General features: G+C 43.0%; 1 protein-coding gene across 3 annotated transcripts in view; it reads left to right on the top strand.

The window, feature by feature from the left end:
- The first annotated feature begins 16595 nt into the window (after window positions 1-16595).
- The window catches only part of ubr5 (ubiquitin protein ligase E3 component n-recognin 5), an 86968-nt gene continuing 80857 nt past the window's right edge, over window positions 16596-22706 (top strand). For all 3 annotated transcript variants that reach the window (XM_083636975.1, XM_083636974.1, XM_083636973.1), the window contains exon 1: window positions 16596-16787. In XM_083636975.1, the coding sequence (XP_083493101.1) occupies window positions 16726-16787 (62 nt within the window). In that variant the 5' untranslated portion in view covers window positions 16596-16725. The remainder of the gene's footprint in view (window positions 16788-22706) is intronic.

Below are 22706 nucleotides of genomic sequence, written 5' to 3'. Positions count from 1 at the left end.
TCTAATGTTGTGGCGGCAAGGGACTCCTGACAATTTAACTCTGGCTGAAAATGGAGGCCAGCTCTATTGCCAACTCCTCTCTGCCGGCCATGTTATTTTCTAAGCTAGAGAGGCCGGGAATTTACAAAACTTCAGTTTTGTTGTGAGAAACTCCTCCAGAATTCTAAACCAAGTTAGGAAAGTTTTGAGTTGACCAGATGTCTCTGTCCACACAACAATTTGTTTCAATCATTCTTTTCAGACAGAAACTACCATGCCTGGAGTGAGAAGGGGCTGGTTCACATCAAAGACCTATACATTAATGGTCACTTTGCATCCTTTGATCTACTGAAGAGGAAATTTGAATTGCCTGGCACACACTGGTTCAGATACCTGCAAATCAGAGATTATGTGCGATCCAAGATACCTTTGAAGCACTCCCAAATGAACACGTTTTTTTCAATGTTTTGCTGATCCCTCCTCACTCCAAGCATCTTAATCTCCAGATTTGTATGTCTGTTTGACAACTGAACTACGGCCTCTAGTGAGAGGATTAGAGAAACGTGGCAGGGGGAACTTGGTATTGATTTATCTGACATCATATGGGAAAGGAGTCTATCTGTGGTACAACTCTGCTCAGTTAATTGCAGACACCAGCTGATCCAATTCAAAGTCACTCACCGTCTTCACTATTCCAAGCATAAATTGCACAAGATCTTCCCCTCTGTCTCATCATTGTGCGACAGGTGTCAAGTGTCAGTGGGCACACTATCTCATCAAGGCCGGATTAACCATAGGGCAACCGGGGCAGGTGCCCCGGGGGCGTGATTTCTAACCCCACATAGGATAAGCAATAACCACGCCCTGTGGCGCCGGGATTGGCCAGGAGCAACACTGGAGGGCACGCAGGCCAGCGATTTCATGAACCAACTGAATAGCTCTTGAGAACGGACAGCGATTTCGAGAGCGGACATTGAAATTAATTATGGTCACCTACCTTCCTTAGCATAGTAATAATAATAAGCATAATAATTGTAATCTACACAATGTACACAATCTACAAAAACATGCAATAATATAAACAGCGTTGTGTTCACGTTCATAGCTCATATAATATAATGTATCATATCGTTAATTTCAAGCTCAATTCTTACCCAGAGAAAAGGTACAGCACTGAAAATGTAACAAGCAATAGTTTTTTAAACATCTTTATTTTAAAAAATGAAAAACCCCAGGTGCTTTAGTCCCAAGCTTCAATGCTCCTGGCCAATCCTGGCGCCACAGGGCGTGGTTATTGCTTATCCTATGTGGGGTTAGAAATCACGCGCCCCGGGGCCCTCGGGGTGAAGGGGCCCTCCAAAAAAAAAAAAAAAAAAATTTGGTCAGGCTCATGTTGGGCTCCACAGAACTATGACACAAATCTAAGACCAATCAGGACAACATAAAATTTGTTTCCAAGAAGATTAAGTCTGATGATTTAGTCTCATTGGATGCCTGTGAGCAAGTGGTGACCAGGGGCGGGGGAAGTGGGGGTGCTTGTGGTGCTGCGGCACCCTCTGCTGTTTTGTATTGGAAATGTAATGTCTGTAATGTAATTATTTTTTCATCATTGTAAAGCCACAGCACAGTGAAGAGGATATTAATGTGAAGATTAGCCTCTTCCTTTTGCTCTCAGAGTGCATCAGATTCATGCATTTTACTTTAAAATGTACAAAATTTCTTTGTCCAGAAACCCCCCAGTCAGACTAATATTTTTATCCTGCCGGTGCTACCTGTTTGCAAAGTCTAGAATCGCCTATGAGTGAGTGAGAAATTGAATCTCAGAAACTGAATAATGACATAACAGTATAATACTAATGTTAATTTAAAATGAGATATTCCTCTAAATATGGCGAAAAAACATCCAAACATCCGGACGATGGGTAGGGGGGCCCCTGGGAGCTTCAGTGCCCAGGGGCCCCTGGGGGTGTTAATCTGGCTCTGTATCTCATGCCTTTTGGTTCTGCCCTTCACTAACGGGATTCTGGGCCAAAATATTTGACTGGTACTCTAGGCAGTGGTTCTCAAATGGGGGTCCGTGGCACTTTGCCAGGGGGTCCGCGAAAAGTTTTCAAGTAAAATAAATAAATAATAATAATTAAAAAGAAAATGCGACATGTTACTTATTCCTTCTCAAACTACTTCCTACATGGTGCTAGTCTATCAAAATATCTTGGCTGTCATTGATTGTGTTGCATAGTGGTTTTCTGGACTGTTGACAAATTGTGATATTGTAAGTCGCTTTGGACAAAACAAAAGCGTCTGCTAAATGCGTAATGTAAATGTAATGTAATAAAAAAAAATATATATATATTTTTTTTTGCAAAATCTTCATAGTTCAACGAAAATAGTTTATGCTTTAAATCTAAAATGGTTCATGGATTACATTCTAATAACAAACCTATCAAATTAAAAGTCAAGCACGTTACCGTGGAAACAATTAAGCTTAGCCCAAAATCACAAATCAGAATGAGGGGGTCCCCGGTATATTTTCTATCTTGTAAGGGGTCCTTGGCTGAAAAACATTTGAGAACCTCTGTTCTAAGGCCTACAAAATAACCCTTCAGCCGGAGGCAGAAGTCGCCATCTTCTGGTGTTCAGAGTCCTCTCTGAACTTCCCTACAGCTGTGCAGCAGTCTCTGATGCAGGGGACAGCTGTTGCCAAGAAACTCATTCTGAAGGAATGGAAATCCCCCTCTTCAACTCCTTTTCAATTGTGGTTGACGGCATGACCTCTGTTATACGGATGGAGAGACTTAGGTTCCTGAGGACCAACTCATTAAAAAATTCTCTGCCATCTGAGACCCGTTCCTGGCCTGCCTTGATGAGGTTAGGGGCGACAGGTGACTCACCTGGCTGGTTTCGCATGGACCCATTGCGTGGGATCCCTTGCACAATATCTCTTATAAGTACATAAGCACCTTAAGCAGCTGGTAGCACCACATTGTAATATTGAATGTTGATCATGTGTTTTTTTTGTTGGCCTGTTCGTGTTTTTTTTCATGTACTGTTCAGAATTGTTTTTAAATAAAATATTGAGAGAGAAAAAAAGTAATTTGTGACAACATACTTCTGAATGTGTTTCTGTATTTTAAAATACATTAATACATTGTGGTGTGGTCTGTGTAGTGCAGTGGTAGATTCCCTGACTACCAACATGAGGGTTGCAGGTTCGAGCCCCCATGATATTGGTTTGGCGTCCATACAGGCACAATTGGCCATGTCTGCAGGTGGAAAGCCCAGATTAAGGGTATGTGTCCTGGTTGGTTAGGACGCCTGTTCAGGGAAAGGGGAGCTAGTGTGATCCTCCCACGCACTACGTCCTGCCAGTGAAACTCCTGGTTGTCAGGTTAAAAGAAGCGGCTGGTGAGCACATGTGTCGGAGGAAGCATGTCCTAGTCAACAACTCTCCCCAGATTGGTAGAGGCGTTGGAAACATCCCAGTTTCCCCTTGGGGATCATTAAACTGTAAATTTATCTTACTTTATCTTTAATCATTTGTTGAAGATTTATTAGTAATAATTTACATTTTACTTTATGTCTATGTCTATTGAATATATGTTCCCACTAAATGCCAGACCCCTTCAATGAGACTCAGCTCTTATGATATCAGTTTGTTGTCGACCCTGTGATCGTTCCCCCGCTATTGAGTTTGAAACCCAACACTCAAAACTCAACTGAAACATGCATCACATTACAGAGCTATCTTTGAATAAACAGTGTGTGTGTTGTGCACCATCACATTGTGAAATTACCAATACAGCACTCTATTATGGCTGACTCTTACTTATCTATAAAAAGAGTTATGCCAATTTAAACTACCGTTTGAATAAACAGTCATGACATAAACATTTTTCATTGGTCCTCAAGCAAGCAAGGTGCCCTAGTTTCCTAGCATAATGCAATGGAGACCTTTTTTTGTGTGTGCATGTTTTTAGTGGGGGAGCACAGGGAGAACATGCAAACTCCACACAGAAAGGCCCTTTTGACGAGCCCACCTGGGCAGTAGGCTCTGAGGAAATGGGAATGGGGACACACCCTCAGCGCCCACGGCGTACCAGGTGGGAATCGAACTCAGGACCGTCTTGCTGTGAGGCGACAGCGCTACCACTGCGCCACCGTGCCCCCTAGACCTAGATTTTGGGCAAATGTTAATTACATCAGCCATGTACTTTTGATCAGAATATTACATCGCTGTTGCATAATGGACAAGTAGATTTTTTTTATAAGAATCGACTAACTATTAACTTAGAGAGTAGTTCATACAAGTAACTAGTAAAGACAAGTTGGCTTGGCTGGCAAGTGAGACTAGGTCAATGCGGGCTTGCTCTGCTCTTGTGCTGACACAGGAATGGGTGGTTGGACCTCCCCAAAAAGCAATTGGCTTAAAGACAGCAGCCAGGAACAGCTCATTCAACCGCTCTACTCCTCATGTGCATGCCAGGAGTGCCATAATAGCCTTTAAGCTGCGTAGCATCTGTGAGTGTGTGTGTGTGTGTGGAGCAGTGTGTTGGTGCCCCACGCTCTGACCCATGTTGCAGTCAGTTTACCCCCTGGTCAGCCTTGCCCTCAGCCTGGATAGCCACAGCCAGCACTAGAGGAGTTATTTTAAAGCCCCAGTGTTAGTGATCGTGTTACCTCACAGGGATAACTTATACTTCTGGTTCAGGCCTGAGTGACAAGAGCCACTGCTGGTCCACTGGTGTCTGCATGATGTGGAAGAATATAAGTGGTGTTGGTTTTGCTTTGGGCCTCATCTAGGGGTGCAAGAAAGTCAATTCAATCCACTGTTGATGCAGAGACCTTCTCCCAAAAGAGAATTAGATTGAATGTATTCCTAGTGTCTTATCATCACTTGTCTATCATCAAAAGGCCTATTTTGATCATCTTACTAATTTGGTCTATGATGATATTGCAGTTCCCGAGTTTTTTGTACCCATATTTAACAACACCAAAGGTCATTTGATAACAAAACCTAAAAATAGCTCTGGAGATTTCCGGGGTTTTGTTTGACTTCACTCTGAAAAAGGTTATAAGGTTTCTTTTCCACAGAGCAGTAGAACTGGTGTCATTAACCTCGTGTCGTACTCAGTCAACATAGGGAAAAGTTCCTATAAACAGCAGGTTTTGCGAGGACAAGTTGAGTCTCTACAAGGTAGCCTATGTGACATGTGGCACATGTGGCAAGAAGGCAAAATCAAAAGAAAATATGCGGTTTCATTCCAAAATGTGGTATCCACAGACCACAGTGATTACTATGTTCTCAATCCAAACAGCATTTGTTAAGTATGTAACGTTGGTGGATGCATATTCAGCTGTTTTCAAACTGTTGTGTAACTATTTTCAGATAATTATTTTCAAAATCATTGTACCAGTCTTCTGGAATAAAACCTAATTTATAACGTGCAATTATTTAGCATTTGTTCTATTCTAGGCTCAAACTTGATATTTAACAAAACATCTGTTTGGCTAAAGTTTTGTCAATGTGAACTGAACACCATGCAACATTATTCATAGATGGCATAATTAGCCTTTTCTTCTTCTTTTTTTCCAAATTTTATTTTGTAATTTTCAAAACATAGAAAACAAAAACAGGCTCAGACAAAAAAACAAAAAACAAAAAACATACATACTGTATATCAACATTCATGTTACAACATGGCGCTACCAGCCGCGTCGAGTGCTTATGTGCTTGTAAGAGATGTGCGTGGGATCCCACGCAAGGGGTCCATGAAAAGTCAGGTGAGTAAGTTACTTGTCGCTCTTATTCTCATCTAAGTAGGCTAGAAAAGGGTCGCAAATAGTGAATTGGTCCTCAGGAACCGGAGTCTCTCCAAATGTATAACCGAGACCATGTCCGTCAGCCACAGCTGAAAAGAAGATGGAGAGGGGGACTTCCACTCCTTCAGAATGAGTCTCTTGGCGACAGTTGTCCCCTGCGTCAGAGACTGGGTTGTACAGCCGTAGTTCTTCTTCTTCTTCTTCTTCTTCTTCTTCTTCTTCTTCTTCTTCTTCTTCTTCTTCTTCTTCTTCTTCTCCTCCTCCTCCTCCTCCTCCTCCTCCTCCTCCTCCTCCTCCTCACCGGAAAAATGTTTTTGGTGATGCAGTATGAAGTCAGCGAAACTCAGTTGGAATTTATGCTGCATTCAAGGCAGCTTGGAATTTGGGACTTTCCTGACCCTAAAGCACAATAGATGAGGAAGGAAAAGGACGCAACATTTTTTTCCCCATGATGGCAAAGGCTATGCGAAGGCATGATCCGCCCCTCTCTGCCTCTGATTGTCCTAGCGTCAAGCGTTCATCCAATAACATTCGCTTGGCTATCCTGCATCTCTTTCTACAGTCTGTGGTCAGACTCAGTGGATCAGACAGACAGCAGTTTTGCTTGCTAGCCTGCATGAAATACGCCACTGTGTCAGTGCACGTATGTAGCTTATAGAGGGGGGAAAAAGATAAAATACTTGATTACCACTTGAGAATTGATCAAGGGTGATATAAAAACAGGGTCAATGCATTACAGTGAACTTTAATTCAGCTCATTGTAACACAAGATGACATGTATTTGAATTGAAATATAAATCAGAAGAAACAAGGTGATGAAATTTAGAATGACAAGAAAAAATACACATTCATATGTCTGTGCAATAGGCTAAGTAGGCCTAAATAACTCTAAAAGTTACTAAAGTTACTATACAGTTTGCAATTGTAACGTTCAATATAATGAAGTAAGATTTCACACATAACCTTTTGATTCTATATGCTGCCATCTGCCATCTCATGCTTGTTGATTTAATGATTGTTTTGCACCTGCTGCTCATGTTCAATATCATCAATAGGTTATGTGTGAGATCTTACTTTATATTAAACGTTACCATTGCAAACCGTATAACCGAATAACTCTTGTCATTCTAAATTTCATCACCTTGTGTCCTCTGATTAATATTTAAATTCAAATACATGTAATTGTGTTACAATGAGCTGGATTAGTTCAATGTAAATGCGCATTGACCCTGTTTTTATATCATCCTGATCAATTCTCAGTCACGCTGCATGCATTGCCAAGAGTAGCGGCAGCGTTATAAACCATAGATACAGGCTATATTAAAAACATAAACACACGGTGGTGTTTTTCATGCAGGCTAGCAAGCGTAACTGCTGTCTGTCTGACCCACTGAGTCTGACCACAGACTGTAGAAAGAGATGCAGGATAGCCAAGCGAATGTGTTTGGATTAACGTTTGACGCTAGGCCAATCAGAGGCAGAGAGAGAAATATCACACCCAGGAGAGTGAAACTTTCAGTAATTTCAGTGTCATATTTCCCTTCAGATTCTCATGATGTCTCCTCAGCAGGAAACCTCTCACTTCCAGTTGGCCAGTACATTTGACAAAAGGTAATCCTAGCCAGTTATTAAGCTCTGGAGCATTTTCTCTGTCTCTATTTCTCTCTCACACTTTCTGTCTGTTCATATGCACATGCCCATTCTGATCTGTTGCAAATATTTCAGGTAGCAGTGCAGGGAAGGGACAATTATTCCCTCAGGTTCAGAGTGGCTTCCTGCATGAGTCTTATACTCATCTCATTATGAAAGGTAAACCCTGCCATCTACTGGTGCAAAGACACTCTTCATTTTCTCTACAAAGTGCATAAAAGTGGGATTAGCTTTAAACAATATTTGTGATCATCTGGGGGAGCTTCATGGAGTTTCTGAAACAAACTGTTGGTAATTATCAATAAAACCAAAGGCTGGGGTGGGGGCAGGGCAACTGAAATAAGTTTGTAAAGTGGAGTAGATCCCATGTGAATCAAGATTTATGTAGCCTACTCTGTAACTACTACCTCTGTTCAGTGGCGTTGGAAGTACTTTTAGGTAGGGGGTGCTGCCACCGATTCAACATTGGGGGGGACGGCTGACGGCGCCCATAGGGCGCCAAAAAATTTGACCACTTTGTAGCCAGATTAGAGGAATATTAATATTAAGATTAGACTGTTGTGTCATTATTCAGTCACCTTTTCTCACTCACCTCCATGTCACCACTTGCTCCCACTGCTGTGTTGGAATCCTCATTCTCTCTCCCACCCTTTTTGGACTTTTAGCCATATTTAGAGGAATATTAAATTTTAAATTAACATTAGGATTATACTGTTGTGATGTCATTATTCAGTGTCTTCTCCTCTTCTCTGCAGCATTACTCAATTTACCCTCAGGACTCAGGGACAGTGATAGCCTACCTGCTATTCCTCCGATATATCCAGGGCCGGATTAATAGTACCATGGGCCCCCGGTGCTATTCATTTTCTAAGCTATTCATTTAGCCTTTTAAGGTAGTCATAAAGATTATATCTTCCAGACTGAAATGTTATAACAGAAGTGGAGTATTGGCCAGAATTACATGAACATTTGGACACTTATTCAGCGGGTATTTTGCATGTTGCGTTCAGGTGCACTGTAAAAAAAAAAAAAAAAAAACTTTTTTTTTTTTTTTTTTTTTTTTTTTTTTTTACATCTCTTGCCACCAGGGGGTGCTGCAGCGCCCACCGCACCGTGCTTCCAACGCCGTTGCCTCTGTTAACAACTATATTTGTATTTAACTGCCTATTCCTTTGATGTTACACTGTGTTTGCTGCCAGAATATAACATCTTTTGCTGGTCCAAAGTACCTTAAACTTTCACAGGTTACTTTTGGGTACCCACTAAATCCATTTATGAAACAAAGCAAAAATGGCAAAATTTTGAGATACAAGGTTTCCGCCCGACAGCAACGATATACTAGGCATCTCGCGCGCTACACGCGCTCGAATCCTAGGCGCGCGCACAATCCCTCAGTCTCTCTCCCTCAGTCTCTCCCCCCTCTCTCTCCCTCTCCTCTCTCTCCCTCTCCTCAGTCTCTCTCGTGACTTTTTGTGTGTGTGTGTGTGTGTGTGTGTGTGTGTGTGTGTGTGTGAGAGTGAATTTATGATATCAATGATGATGTCATCAGTGGGATTTATGACATCACTGATGATGTCATCAGTGGGATTTATGACATCACTGATGATGTCATACTACACACTGCTAAGGCCTCATCCCTCTCCTCTGTCCTTGTCCTCCTTGACTTGTCTGCAGCTTTTGATACAGTAAAAATCACCAGATTATTCTCTCTACTCTCTCTGATCTAGGCATCTCAGGATCTGCACTCTCCTGGTTTGCCTCCTATCTCTCTAACCGCTCACACCAGGTTCTATGGCGAGGATCCCTATCCAGATCATGTACTCTTAGCACAGGTGTGCCCCAGGGCTCAGTCCTGGGCCCCTTGCTAGTCCTTCTCTATATCAGATCTCTTGGCCATGTGATCTCATCTCATGGCTTCTCTTATCACTGCTATGCTGACGACACTCAGCTCTACCTCTCTTTTCCCCCTCAGACACCCAAATCGAGGCACGTATTGCTGCATGCCTCAAAGACATTGGTGCTTGGATGTCTGCCCACCATCTCAAGCTGAATTTTGGTAAGACAGAGCTACTCTTCCTCCCCGGGAAAGACTGTCCCCTCACCGATCTTTCCATATCCATTGACAACACTACGGTGTTTCCCTCTCAAACAGCTAAGAACCTTGGAGTGATCCTTGACAATCAGCTGTCCAACTCAGCCTACATCGCAGCAACTGCCCGCTCCTGTAGGTTCTCCCTGTACAACATCCGCAAAATCCATCCGTTTCTCACAAGGGAAGCAACACAACTCCTGGTCCAGGCACTGGTCATCTCTCGCCTGGACTACTGCAATGTTCTTCTGGCTGGGCTACCTGCTGCAGCCATCCGACCGCTTCAGCTCATTCAGAACGCTGCAGCCCGTCTGGTATTCAACCAACCCAAATTCTCTCATGTCACTCCCCTCTTCCGGGACCTTCACTGGCTTCCCATCTCGGCACGCATTCAATTCAAAACACTGGTTCTGGCCTACAGGGCAGTACACCAGACAGCCCCCCTGTACTTACAATCTATGGTCAGGCTCCAAATCTCTCACCGTTCCCTCCGCTCCTCCACCAGTGCAGGACGCCTCGCCCCTCCTCCACTACGGGGGCTCAAAAGTCGCTCATCTCGTTCGCGACTCTTCTCGTCCGTGGCACCTCAATGGTGGAACGAGCTTCCACCTTCGGTCAGGATGGCCGAATCGCTGCCGATCTTTCGGAAAAGACTAACGACACACCTTTTCAGGCTCCATCTGGGCCCTTCTTGAACTAACTTCTTTCTCTCTATATAAAAATAAATAAAAATAAATAAAAAAATAACCTGAACTAAACTTGTACCACTGTTCCTTCAGAAGTTGTAGTTGTCATAGACTGTGTTGCATAGTTGATTGCTCTATTGCTGACAAAAATGTGTTATTGTAAGTCGCTTTGGATAAAAGCGTCTGCCAAATGTCGTAATGTAATGTAATGTAATGTCATCAGTGGGACAGACGCAGAAATGGCCACTGCTCACCCTTGTGGCTTTCAAATTCTCCAAAATGGCACCGTGAAAGCACTCCTCAATAAATAGGCTATATATTTTCATAGTCTCTTTTAACACATTCTACCCTCGCCCGCTCAATTATAGTGGTGAGATGTGAGACTGGCTTTCAAATTCTCCAAAATGGTCTATGAACTTTTCAAGCCTGCGCGCCCAAAAACACTTATCTTACACCTGCAGAAAGATGACCTGTATGTCGTCTTCTCCTGTGGCCAATATGGCTACCACGTCTCCTCCGCTGGAAGGTCAAGATTGAGACTTTGGCTTTCAAATTCTCCAAAATGCCACGGTGGACACGTTTGCAGATTTTGCCCACAAAAGGCACTGCTCACTAAAACAATACAGCAATAAAAGCAAATACACAGAAAATCTGTGGATGACAAAAGGTATACAAAATGCTTGCAGCCAAGCTCTTCGCCTGGTGCAAGCAGGAAGTAAACAGCTCTGGTCATATCAACCATGTAACCCCCAAGTAAAGGTCATCACCCGCTGTCCCAGGTCCTTGGCAGCCAAAGTCTCAATCCTGACCTTGAAATGATCTCTCCCCCTCTCTATCTCTCCCTCAGTCTCCCCCCTCTCTCTCCCTCTCCTCCCTCTCCCTCTCCTCCTCTCCCTCTCCTCTCTCCCTCTCCTCAGTCTCTCTCCCTCTCCCTCAGTCTCTCTCGTGACTGTGTGTGTGAGTGAATTTATGATATCACTGATGATGTCATATATATATATATATATATATATATATATATATATATATATATATATATATATATATATATATTAGTGGTGGGACTCGATTAAAAAGATCAGGGAGCATTTTATCTGGGAGTTTTTTTAAATCTAAACTTCGCATCTACCAGGCCAAGCAATGCGTTGGTATGATCGGTATGCCTGGGTTCGTCCACTGAGAGACGTTCAGTGGTCTCTTGAGTGCAAAAATAAAGTGCAATTAAAATGCGTTGATTTTTTAACGCGTTAATTTGTCTGTAATTAATTAATCGATAATCGAAATTAACGCGTTAAAGTCCCAGCCCTAATATATATATATATATATATATATATATATATATATATATATATATATATATATATATATATATATATATATATATATATATATATCTCTGTCTGTCTGTCTGTCTGTCTGTCCCACTGTGATGTCATAAATCCCACTGTGACATGATCAGTGATCAGTGATGTCACAAAAGAGAAGTGGGAGTCTGGCTTCAGACCCCCGTCTTTAGCCATGGGCTGGTATGTTGAAACTCTGGGCTTTCAGTATATTGGAGCCATTCAAAGTTAGCACGCTCGTTTGATCCATGCTGTGTGATGAGGTCATCCCGCTCTCTTCCCTATATAATAGCTATATCTAGGCAAGTTCTCACTCTCATATCCAGGGCAAGAGCAAAGAATCAAGCACTGCTCAAAGTAGACTTCTTTTCTCGCGCGACCCAGCTTGCCTGCCCTGCGGCCTTGCCCACTTTGCGGCCTCGCCCGCTCGGCTGCTCACCCAGCTCGCCCTGCAGCTTGCATACGCGGCTCCTTGATGGCATACTTCAGGGATGCTGGATCACGTGTCCTGGAGCTGGCAACATACAGCTGTCCATGGCTGAAGACGGGGGTCTGAAGCTAGACTCCCATTTCTTTTTTGTGACATCACTGATCATGTCACAGTGGGATTTTCTGACATCACTGATGATGTCACACATCACTGATAATGTCACAGGGATTTATGACATCACAGTCGGACCTGATGTTGTCACAGTGGGATTTATGACATCACAGTGGGCAGTGGCACATGGGACAGAGAGACAGAGAAACAAACAGAGCCCTAGCTCCCATTTATATACTGATGATGATGATCATGATCAGGATTACCCAAGGTTATGAGCTGTCCTTGCCCTGTCTGCCTCATTTTCTTTATTTCATATCAGAGATAGGCATCCTTTTTTCACAAGCTCTCTGTCCGTCCCTCATGTGCACACTTCGCTCTGGGGGCTGTGAGGATGACTGAGACCCAACCTGGCCTTTGTGCCTAAGGTGATTGGCTCATGTTCTCCCATTGGCCTTTGCTGCTTTTCCAGTTTGTGCTGTGACTTACACGAGGATGAGGGGCCTAAGGAAGAGCGATCAGCTGTTCATCTCTAACCTCTTAACCCCATTTTTATTGGTTTATTCTTTTATTCTCTTATTCTTTTATTAAATCCGCTGCCGATTTTGATTTTGATTTGTTTTAATTTTAATTGATTTGATTTTTATATTGATTTCTATTTGTATGATTTTTATGGTATTATGGTTTTACTGCTTATTTTATTCTTCCCTTATTAACTGGTTCGATGATTTAAACACACTATGCAATAGGGCATGTGCAATCTTCGAAATAGTGCAATCTTGTGTCTAGCTGGCACTCTTTCTGTGGTGAAGTGCAATGCTGTGACTGTGACCGTGTTTGTTTTGTTACTGTGTCTGTAACACCTATGTTGGCACTGGCACTTTTTGCCCAAGACAAATTTCCCTCCAGGGACAATAAAGTTTATCTCATCTCTCATCATCTCCTGTGCAAAACCTTGGGCAGGTAAACCTGTCTCAAAGCAGCGTCTCTCTCATTGGGTAGTAGAGGCAATTGCTTTGGCTCACACGAGCACACTCTACGGGTGGCCTGGCCACATCCTGGGCCTTATCAGGGGAGTGTCTATTCAGGATATTTGTGTGGCGGCGAGCTTGTCCTCACCCCATATGGCTCATTTCCACCACATTTTACTGCCCTGCACAGCTCGTCACCACTCGGCTCTAATTGTTTCGGCCCGATGGACGTTTTGCTTCCACCGCGGATCATCTGCCCCCACCCACCCCCGCCCACAGCTGGTCGTCATAGCGACCGCATATCTGTCCTTCGCTTATAGCCGAAGTAGGCTATAACATAACGTTACAATTAAATCCATCCACAGAACTTTTAAACTGTTTATGAAATACTGGTGCCTCTAAATGACCTACAGTGTACATGGGCAAATGTGACAATCGGCCAGGAGAATGGATATCACTTTGTTGTTAGTCAAAACTCACATGCGCTGCGCCGCGCGAGGGACGGGGGTTGCGCTAGAGTGAAGCCTCTACCCGGCGGCCTCACCAGGCAAGACCGCGGCTTCACCAGAGCCCCGCCTGCGGCCTAGCGGAGCCGACGCAGCACTCAACTACAAGCGCTTCATGAGCAGCGGACTTTTGGACAATTGAAACCACCGCCACGATTTTATTTCACCAGAGGCGAAGGCAGCAACACAAAAGACTGATGGAAAAGCATAACAGAAGAGAAGGTAAGCCCCACTAAACTGGTATGCAGCGCTGCATTGACAGTCAGTAGGATAGACAGAGTAAACACGATTCTGCCTGACCAATCAGTCGTCTACAATGTTTTCACGTCACCGTATGAACCCGGGTTCACAGAATAGAACCACGACGAGGCAGGTACTAAAAGTAGCACGACTCGACCCCAATACAACCCGGGCTGGGATAGTTTTTAGTGGTGGAATGAGACCATTTATCGAGTCGAGCGGAGCGGGATCGCGCTACTACCTGCGGTGGAAATGGGCCATTACTTTTGTTCCGTTCCATATCCTGGACGTCTCGGCCCTGTGCAAGGCTCGTGCAGTCCTGGAGTCTTAGCTGAAACAGGGCTGTCTCCTGTGTGTGTTTGTGAAGCTTGATACGCTTGTCTGGGACTACGGGAGCTGCTATATCCCATTCAGCGAGACACTGAGCGAGTATTATGAAATATAAGTTAAGGTTATGAATATAACCCTGGTTCTATGAGTAATACAAGTGAGGCGTTTCGCCAGACAACCCTTCTTGATGGGCGGGCGAGAAGAGAGGGCTTATCATAATGATGCGTCACCAGGGGTGTAGTGGTAAATACAAAGGTGGGTAAGCTATCTATCCAAGGTAAGTAGTTTACCCACCTTGTTTTCCCTCATTGATTTATATAGGTGATCTGAAAATAGGTGAGTAAACTATCTGCCTCATTTCAAAAGGTGGGTAAACTGCATTTACTCGCGTTTACCCTCCACTACGCCCCTGTGCGTCACTCTTGCGCTGTTTTTTTAATAGTGGGGGCCACTCCCTAGCATGGAGGGAAACACTTCAACACCCAATCAGGATGGGGCATAGTGAGAAAGGACCTCTGAGGGATCTCATGCAAGATGGGCACCCATTCAGCCAGATGCCTCGCTCGTATTACTCATTGAACCGGGGTTATATTCATAACCCTAAGATTTGAATTGATTTAGTTTTAGATCAAATTAAATTGTGAAAATCATAGGATTAAATTGGGAGTCCCACATGGTGTTCCCACTTGTTTCCATACCTCAGTGATGCTGACAGTATGCCAAGTATAACCAGATCTTTCCTTTGAGATATGGTGACATGACATCACCTTGACGAATGCTTTGGAAACAGTATATGGTTACAGTATCTTCAAGTCCTCAGCTAACTCTACTGCTATGCACATGCAACAAGAAGATGATCTGTGATGTTGATGCACATGCAACAAGGTAAGAATATGTTCCATGATGTTTTGTTTTCTAATTATTTGGGTGATCAACTGGAATCCTTTCTCATGAACTGACTTGCTGGACCTTGAAATATATATTATAGTCATGAGTGGAACCTGAATGTGATTTGTAAAGGCCAATACAATCGTATTATGGATTTATTATCCTGCTTGATCCTTTGATTGCACCTAGAGGCAGTGATGTCAGCCATACAGAGACACAATAAAGAAAAAAACATTGCATGGATGCATAACTGGGACGTATCCTCAGTGATGTACCCTGGGGTCATAGGATGTTTCGGGTCTCGCAACATCATACACCCTCGCCCAGGTGACCCAGCCGGGGCTGGCCAAGCCCCAACTTACGTCCCAGTAGCTACCCACGGTCAGCCCTATAGGGAGGGTCGAAGGTGGTCACGCGGTCAGGGCCACTCAATCCGCTGCTCCGGAACTACTCTGCCGGGACCGGGGGAGGGGGAGGGCTCTGGTACGTAGAGGGACCGGGCTCCGTGGGTTGCCACCCGGCCGGGTTCCTCCCTCGTCTCACCAGGTCTACGACCTGTGCGCTGCACCAGACTCCCCCGCTCCAAACATCTCATTCCGAGGTGATGGTATCTTAGTGGACACCATGCAGTACCAATACTTGGTGGCACTGCAGTCTCCACTTGCGGCTTGAATGGCCCTCCTAAAAGGCCTCTCGTGGGTTGTTGGGCTTCTTCCTCACGGAAGACGCAGGCTGGGGAGCTAACCCATACTGCTGCCCGGGTGCCGTCCCTGTTCCGGCTGTCAACTGACTCTCCAGTAGTCACTAGTCTTTCCTGGTTGTCACGTAGTCTATTCCTATGAGTCACTGGCTAGGCCAGGCTAACTAATAAAGAAAAAAAAAAGTTGTGTTTCCTTCTAGCTTCAAAAAGAATATGGTAATAATATAGTAATAATAGTCATGAACAAATAAATGTATGATTAGTGGTGAATTACATTTATAAAAGCAGATATTCCCAGTGGTTAAGCACATGCAGTAGGCTTACTGCAAGATTATTTTCAGGCTTTGGCGAGAACAATACCATGTGGACTAGACACTTTTGTCACAGTTTTTTTTCTTGAATGCTGGCTGGTAATTATAAGGGCAGACCTTTATTACATAAGCATCAAGCTTGTTTCCTGATATCCTACATACTCAGCCTCCAAATAATAACAGGCTACCTTGAGTTGGTCTGCATAACCTGGTATATTGTAAAAATCATAAACCTAACCTTACTTAATTTAACCCTTTCTTTGATACTGGGATGGATGTACCAGGAAATTACTGCAGGTGTCTGAAAAATGTAGACAAACAAGGATACATTTGATGTATTGGATCAGAACAAAGAGTTTTCTGTGTGAAAGTACAGTATTTTTTATTACAGTAGCACTGCCTTTCTTATCCAAGCCAATCACGTCCAATTTAACACATTTCCTGTTTGTGCTCAATGTCCAACCAGCAGAGCGGTTGCATGTACACTAATCAACACAGAGAGAAGAAGCTTGGTAGAGTTAAGATGGCGGCATGTGGGTGAGGAGGCTGTGGATCTAAACTCGGATTTTTCGCCATTATACAATTCCTATGAACCCTCATATATACAGTAATCGAGAAAATAACAATTTCCACTTATTCCACACGTCTTCGTGTGATTTTGGATTGACCCCATGACATCTATACACTTCGTGGTTCACCCGTTGCCCGGGACCGAGGATCAGCTCAATGACAGGTATTTTGTTGCGGGCAGTGGAAAAGAAGAATTGAAATCAATATTTACGTGCTGGGTGTGGTACACGGTGTTCAACGCGAGGTTTATGAATGATGTCGACATTGTCATACGTCTGAATACGAGTTGAAATGATTTGTACGACTCCCCTGGGTTAAAACAAGGCCCCGGCATCTTGAACAATCCCCGTTAGCTTGCTGCTAGCTAACAGTTGGCGTAACGTTTGTGGTGCTAGCGTTAGCAGGCTGTTTCCTTGGTTCTCTGGAATGATTGGCTCACAGTCAAAGTTGAGATGGACAATGCGGGTTGGGGGATGGGGGGAGGGAATATAGGTCATAAAACACAATGTTGTGTACGTTTAACACGTTTTCATGCCTAGTTGTGTTGTATACTCTTATTGTATGTCTCAATGTTTGTTTTGTGGGCGTCTCGATGATTATCAAGATCAATGATGTAGCTAACGTCAGCTAGCTGATAGCTAGCTGCTAATGCTAGCAAGCTAATGCTATACCACGCTCTTGTCAAAGCCTGCCAAAGTCTTGTCAAAGTATCTGTGTCTTTTGCGTCAATTATAGTAGTAAATGATGGTGCTATATGTTGACATCAATGGAAAAATCACCTTTCTCAATCTCCAACGTTTCTAACGTTAACGTTACTGCACCGTGTGCGCAGTGCGATAATATCAGGAAAAATGCAATGATGCACAGCTAGCAACTCCATTCACATCACTCGTAACGTTAATCGTTTTTGATAAGTTGACATGCGGACTAGCTGAGGCATATGAGTAAGCAGAGTGGGATGCTAGAATAACGGAAGGTTGTTAATGATCACATGACATAAGTTGAATTCAATGTGGCTGCAATTTAGACACTGGATATTATAAGTGGCACCAATGTGATTACACTGTCATTGCTTTTGGGTTTATAGTTTTATTTAGAAATGGTAGAGATCATTAGATAGTAGTACTAGACAATGTCCAGAAAATTATATGCGACCTGTATTTTGGCACTGCATGTGATTTATGGTAAACCTATTTATATCATCCATTGAGATTGAACTGATTAATTAGCTGAGCTACTTTAAGAAAGAGGTTGAGAACTCATAAAGTGTATTTTAGAATGACCTTGAGATAAAGAAGAACTGAATATAGGCTGTTAGTATTTGAAAGCCTTGTACAGAATCAGATTGGTATACTTCCCACTATATGGCACCGACTTTGGTCTGACTGACAAGAAAGCACAACTCACTGTGGTGGATCAGATTCTTATTGAAAAGGCCAGTCAAACATCTTGGTATAAAGTTAGGGTAGTGATGGTCTAACCGTTAGACCATCACTTCCCTAAGCAGGTTATAGCTGTTCATCTCCAAGCATGCATGGCATTGTACACATGCAGAGCTATATTAGTCACCATGTGCTGCTGGGCCCCCCTTCTCTCTTTTACCCGAGAAGGAACTTGCAGTTGTCAAAGCAGATAAGTGCTTTGCTTTTAATAATGGGATGACTTGTCAAGCTTTGTATCTGTGCTATGGTGGTGCCATTTATTTGCCTGGTAGGGTAGTGGATGTCTGACTGACCTGGATGTTTTCTGAGTCATTTGCTCTTACCTCCCTGCAGTGTTTGGACTGATGCATGGGCTTTTAAATGGGCTTCTGTAGTATGGGGGTATTTCTAGCTTCGCCGTGTCACTTGCGTCTCAGATGTGGTGAGCCAGAGGAAAGTGGCTGGGTCAGTGTTTATAATTTAGCAGTATGTGTTTTCCTTTTAACCTGCACCTGGCTAGTTTCTGATGGGCCTCCTGTGCAGTGTTGAAAAGGAGATGTCAGATTTGTTTTACCAGGGTTCCCGTGGCTCATTAAAAAGTCTTAAAATGTCTTAAATTATAAAAAGAAAAATTAAGGTCTTAAATTGTCTTAAATTTACTGTAAATTTGCTGTAGGTATTAAATTTGCAGATGGTATTTTTAAGGCTGATGTCTGTTTGATCACTGCACATTGAAAAACTCACGGTAACGTTAAATACTGTCCAGCATCAAACTCAATTTTTAGTAACAGTCTCCCGGATCCATTCCAGACAGGCGCGCAGGTCAGCATGCAAGTGGGGTTGTTTTGGTCAATGAAAACCAGTAGGGGTGCTCCGATCTTACCCCGCTCGCCGGGCGCTTCTGACTCATACTGAGCGCATTAGCGCCCGGCGAATGGAACGCATTTCCCATTTTACACTTTGCCATTTTCACGTCTAGGTCTAAAACACCAGCTCCTACCTGAGTCTTCACGTGAAGTGAAGACGCTATCCGATGTCAAACATCCTCTTCTTTTAATGACACCTAGTTGTTGCATCCAAATTGTTGCATAAAATCCACTTTTCTGTCGCTCAAAAACCGAAAACCATATATCTGGAGCACCTCGAGCAACCCGGAACAACGAATCACTGTTTACTCAACAATGCCCCCCACACTTCCGAAATGGTATTGCACCTCCATTCCATTTCCATTTACAGAAATGTAGGCGCAATACCATTGCGGAAGTGTGCGGGGCAATAGTGAGTAAACAGTGAGTCGTTGTTCCGGGTTGCTTCAGATCAGAGAAGAAGAAGGAGCGGTGCTCCAGATACATGGTTTTCGGTTTTTGAGCGACAGAAAAGTGGATTTTATGCAACAATTTGGATGCAACAACTAGGTGTCATTAAAAGAAGAGGATGTTTGACATCGGATAGCGTCTTCACTTCACGTGAAGACTCAGGTAGGAGCCAGTATTTAAGACCTAGACGTGAAAATGGCAAAGTGTAAAATGGGAAATGCGTTGCATTCGCCGGGCGCTAATGCGCTCAGTATGAGTCAGAAGCGCCCGGCGAGCGGGGTAAGCCACGATCCAATCTGATTCCTGTGGTCACAATCCGATTCCAGAATCGATTCTCGATTCCAACGATCCTCGATTCCAGAATCTAGAATAGATTCTCAATTATGTAGTTTTATATTAACACAAAGGTAAATCTAAGACAAAAAATGTCATTTATTAATGCTGAACTGAATAAATTCAACTTCTGAAGTTTTACAGTCGGGGCCTAAATTCATTTTGCAAACTAGGGGGCAATTCCCCCCTTATGTTCTTCAGATAGGATGGATTTATAGACTGGGGGGATCTGTAGACTTTGGTAAGGATTTATAGACTTTTGGGGGAAGACATTAACCAGAGTTCTTATGTGCAAGAGGTGGTGGCACCGTGGCAGTACACAAATTCCAAGTAAAAGTCCAAATACTTAAAAAAAAAAACATACTACTACGGACTGCCCCAGAGGGAATCCAAACTGCTCACACTGTCATTATTAGTGCCATGCTTTACCCACAGAACCACACAGGAGAGCCAGGAGAGGTGAAGGAAGATAAAGGAGTTATCTCATCTCATGTGTGATTTTACCTTTCCTTCTGTGCTTGTTTATAATTGTTTTGCCTTATACATTTGGTCTTTGGTGTGCTTATTCTGGTATACAAGCACTTTGTAACTTTGTTAAGAAAGGTGCTATACACAGTTTATTTTATATTATCATAATGCTGATGTGGTGGACATATCCCAGTGTAACATCGTAAGGCATGGTGATGACAGTGGGCAGACACTGACAGTGTTCTGAATAAACACCTGCATCAGGTTAGACAAAAGTGCCCTGCATGCATCCAGTGAAAATCACTGACCAAAGACTACTAAATGTTAGACACACTGGGTGTTGTTGAGTATATCCAGCTAACGTTAGCTGCTATTAGTTTGATAAATGAAGAAAAGATTGTTGAAACCATAGCCGCATATTCAGATAGCTGCTAACTTATAAATGGTCTACCAGACAGCATGCATAACGATAGCCAGATAGTCAACAGTCTTTTTGAAGATTGCGAGCGGCTAGCCGCTTTAACGACTGTGTTGTTGTTGTTGTCATAATACACTGACATTGGTGTTGCTAATGCTAACATCGCTAGCTCTAGCCATCGACAGTAAAATACTAACTAGCGATCTCATTCATGCCAGCCAGCTAATGCTAGCTAGCGCTATTGTCTGCTGCAACTGTAGCTTTGTCTCCCGTGTACAAAACCATCGTCTGAGACATTTTCATTCCATCTGTTTATGTGACTCTTCATAACAGCTAGTCTCGCAGTGCCAGCATAACAGCCAGCTAGGTTGGCTTGTGGCGTGTTTAGAGAACGGGACAGCCCTTCCGCTCTTCCTATGATGAGTGGATCACATGCTTTTTTTCAACGGACACTATTGGTTCCGCGGCGCAGTGCTGCCTTCATGTGCGACTCGAAAAGACAAAAGGCAACCACAGCATTAAAAATTAAACATTGCCGCCTCCAATACAATACGAAGAAGAATCGATTCTTGGGAGTTGGGAATCGATCCAGGAATCGTGGCATTAAGAATCGCGATCCTTTCAAGAATCTATTTTTTGGAGCACCCCTATAAACTAGTATCATGGTGGAAGGCAGTGACAGCGCTCCAGAGATTTCTCTACCTGTAAGCGTGGTCGTGTTTTGTTTTTTAAGAGTGCTGAGGGAAACTTGAGTTTACTGTGTATAGTAGACGTAGCGTTAACTGGTTAGCTTAGCCTCTTGTCTGTGGCTTCCTGAGATGCACCTTCATTCACCAAACTTCTCGTGTGGTCAAACTGGTCGTCACAGCTAAAACTGCTAAACTCTCATGGGTGTAGCACTTCGGACACCATGTATTGTTGCTCAATGACTATCATTCAAGATAACAATCTCAGAACCAATGTAACTTTTTTATTCTTCTTCTGCCCCTCTGACTCCCACATACATACATCACTGTAATGTCCACAGCGCCACTCCCTGGCGCACTCCTGCCATTACGGTTTTCATATGTTTACACAAGGTATTGGCAATGTTAATCTGTTTGTTTATCCAAACCAAAACGTGCATATAACAACTGTTGATTTTATTTGTGGTTTTCAATATAAAACTTGGTTTGATGATTTCAGTGAGTGAATCAGTACTTTTTGAACATTTTCAGGACATTTTAACAATAATAATAATGATAGCCTTAAATACCCAGTCCCAGATGTTTTGTTTTTCATATCGCCCAGCCCTATTTACTATCGAATACATTGTTTTTTATGTCTTAAATTATGTTTGTTGAGGTCTTAAAAAGTTTTAAAAAGCATTAAATTTGACTTTGGAAATGGTGCAAGAACCCTGTTTACATTTGTCTTAAACCTGTAAATCAAACAGTGGAACAACATGGAATATAGACAATAAACAGTCAACAGATAGGCATTAGGCACATACATGCATGCATACATACTAGGGCTGTGGCGATTCACTTATCTCCCGATTCGATACTATCACGATTCTTGGGTGCCGATTCGATTTATATTGCGATTCTTAAGTATTGCGATTCTACGATTATTGCGATTCGATATTACGATTTATTGCGATTTTTGTTTATTTTTTTCTTTTCTTTTTTCAGTTTGTTTGCTTTTTTACACTAGATTAGAACATGGGAAAAGTTTAATCATACACTAGAGACTGTATATTATATATCATGAGTAGGGCTGGGCGATATAGTTAAAAACAGGGGCGGACTGGGATCATAATTCAGGCCGGGCATTAGATACCAAGCAGGCCAGGCCGATATGGGCCAACGCGCGTGAAATTTGGGCCGTTTGAAGCCAGATTTGGGCCGTTTGAAGTCCAATTTTACAATGAGATGCACCCACTTTAACCCTGAAGTGTAATTATTACTTCAGACTAACTAATAAAGTAATAAAACCACTAGTAAACCAGTAGGCGGCGCCTGGCCTGCTGTTCAGTGAGTGGCCTGACTGCAAACACCCCAAAAAAAAAAAAAAAAAAAAAACATTTTTTTTTTTTTTTTTTTTTTTTTTTAATTTGCGATTATCGATTCTGGAATAAAAGATCG

Source organism: Poromitra crassiceps (assembly GCF_964638095.1).
Source record: "Poromitra crassiceps genome assembly, chromosome: 1".
Taxonomy (NCBI): domain Eukaryota; kingdom Metazoa; phylum Chordata; class Actinopteri; order Beryciformes; family Melamphaidae; genus Poromitra; species Poromitra crassiceps.
Note: the sequence above shows the minus strand (reverse complement) of the source record. Positions and strands in the feature narration are given on the sequence as shown.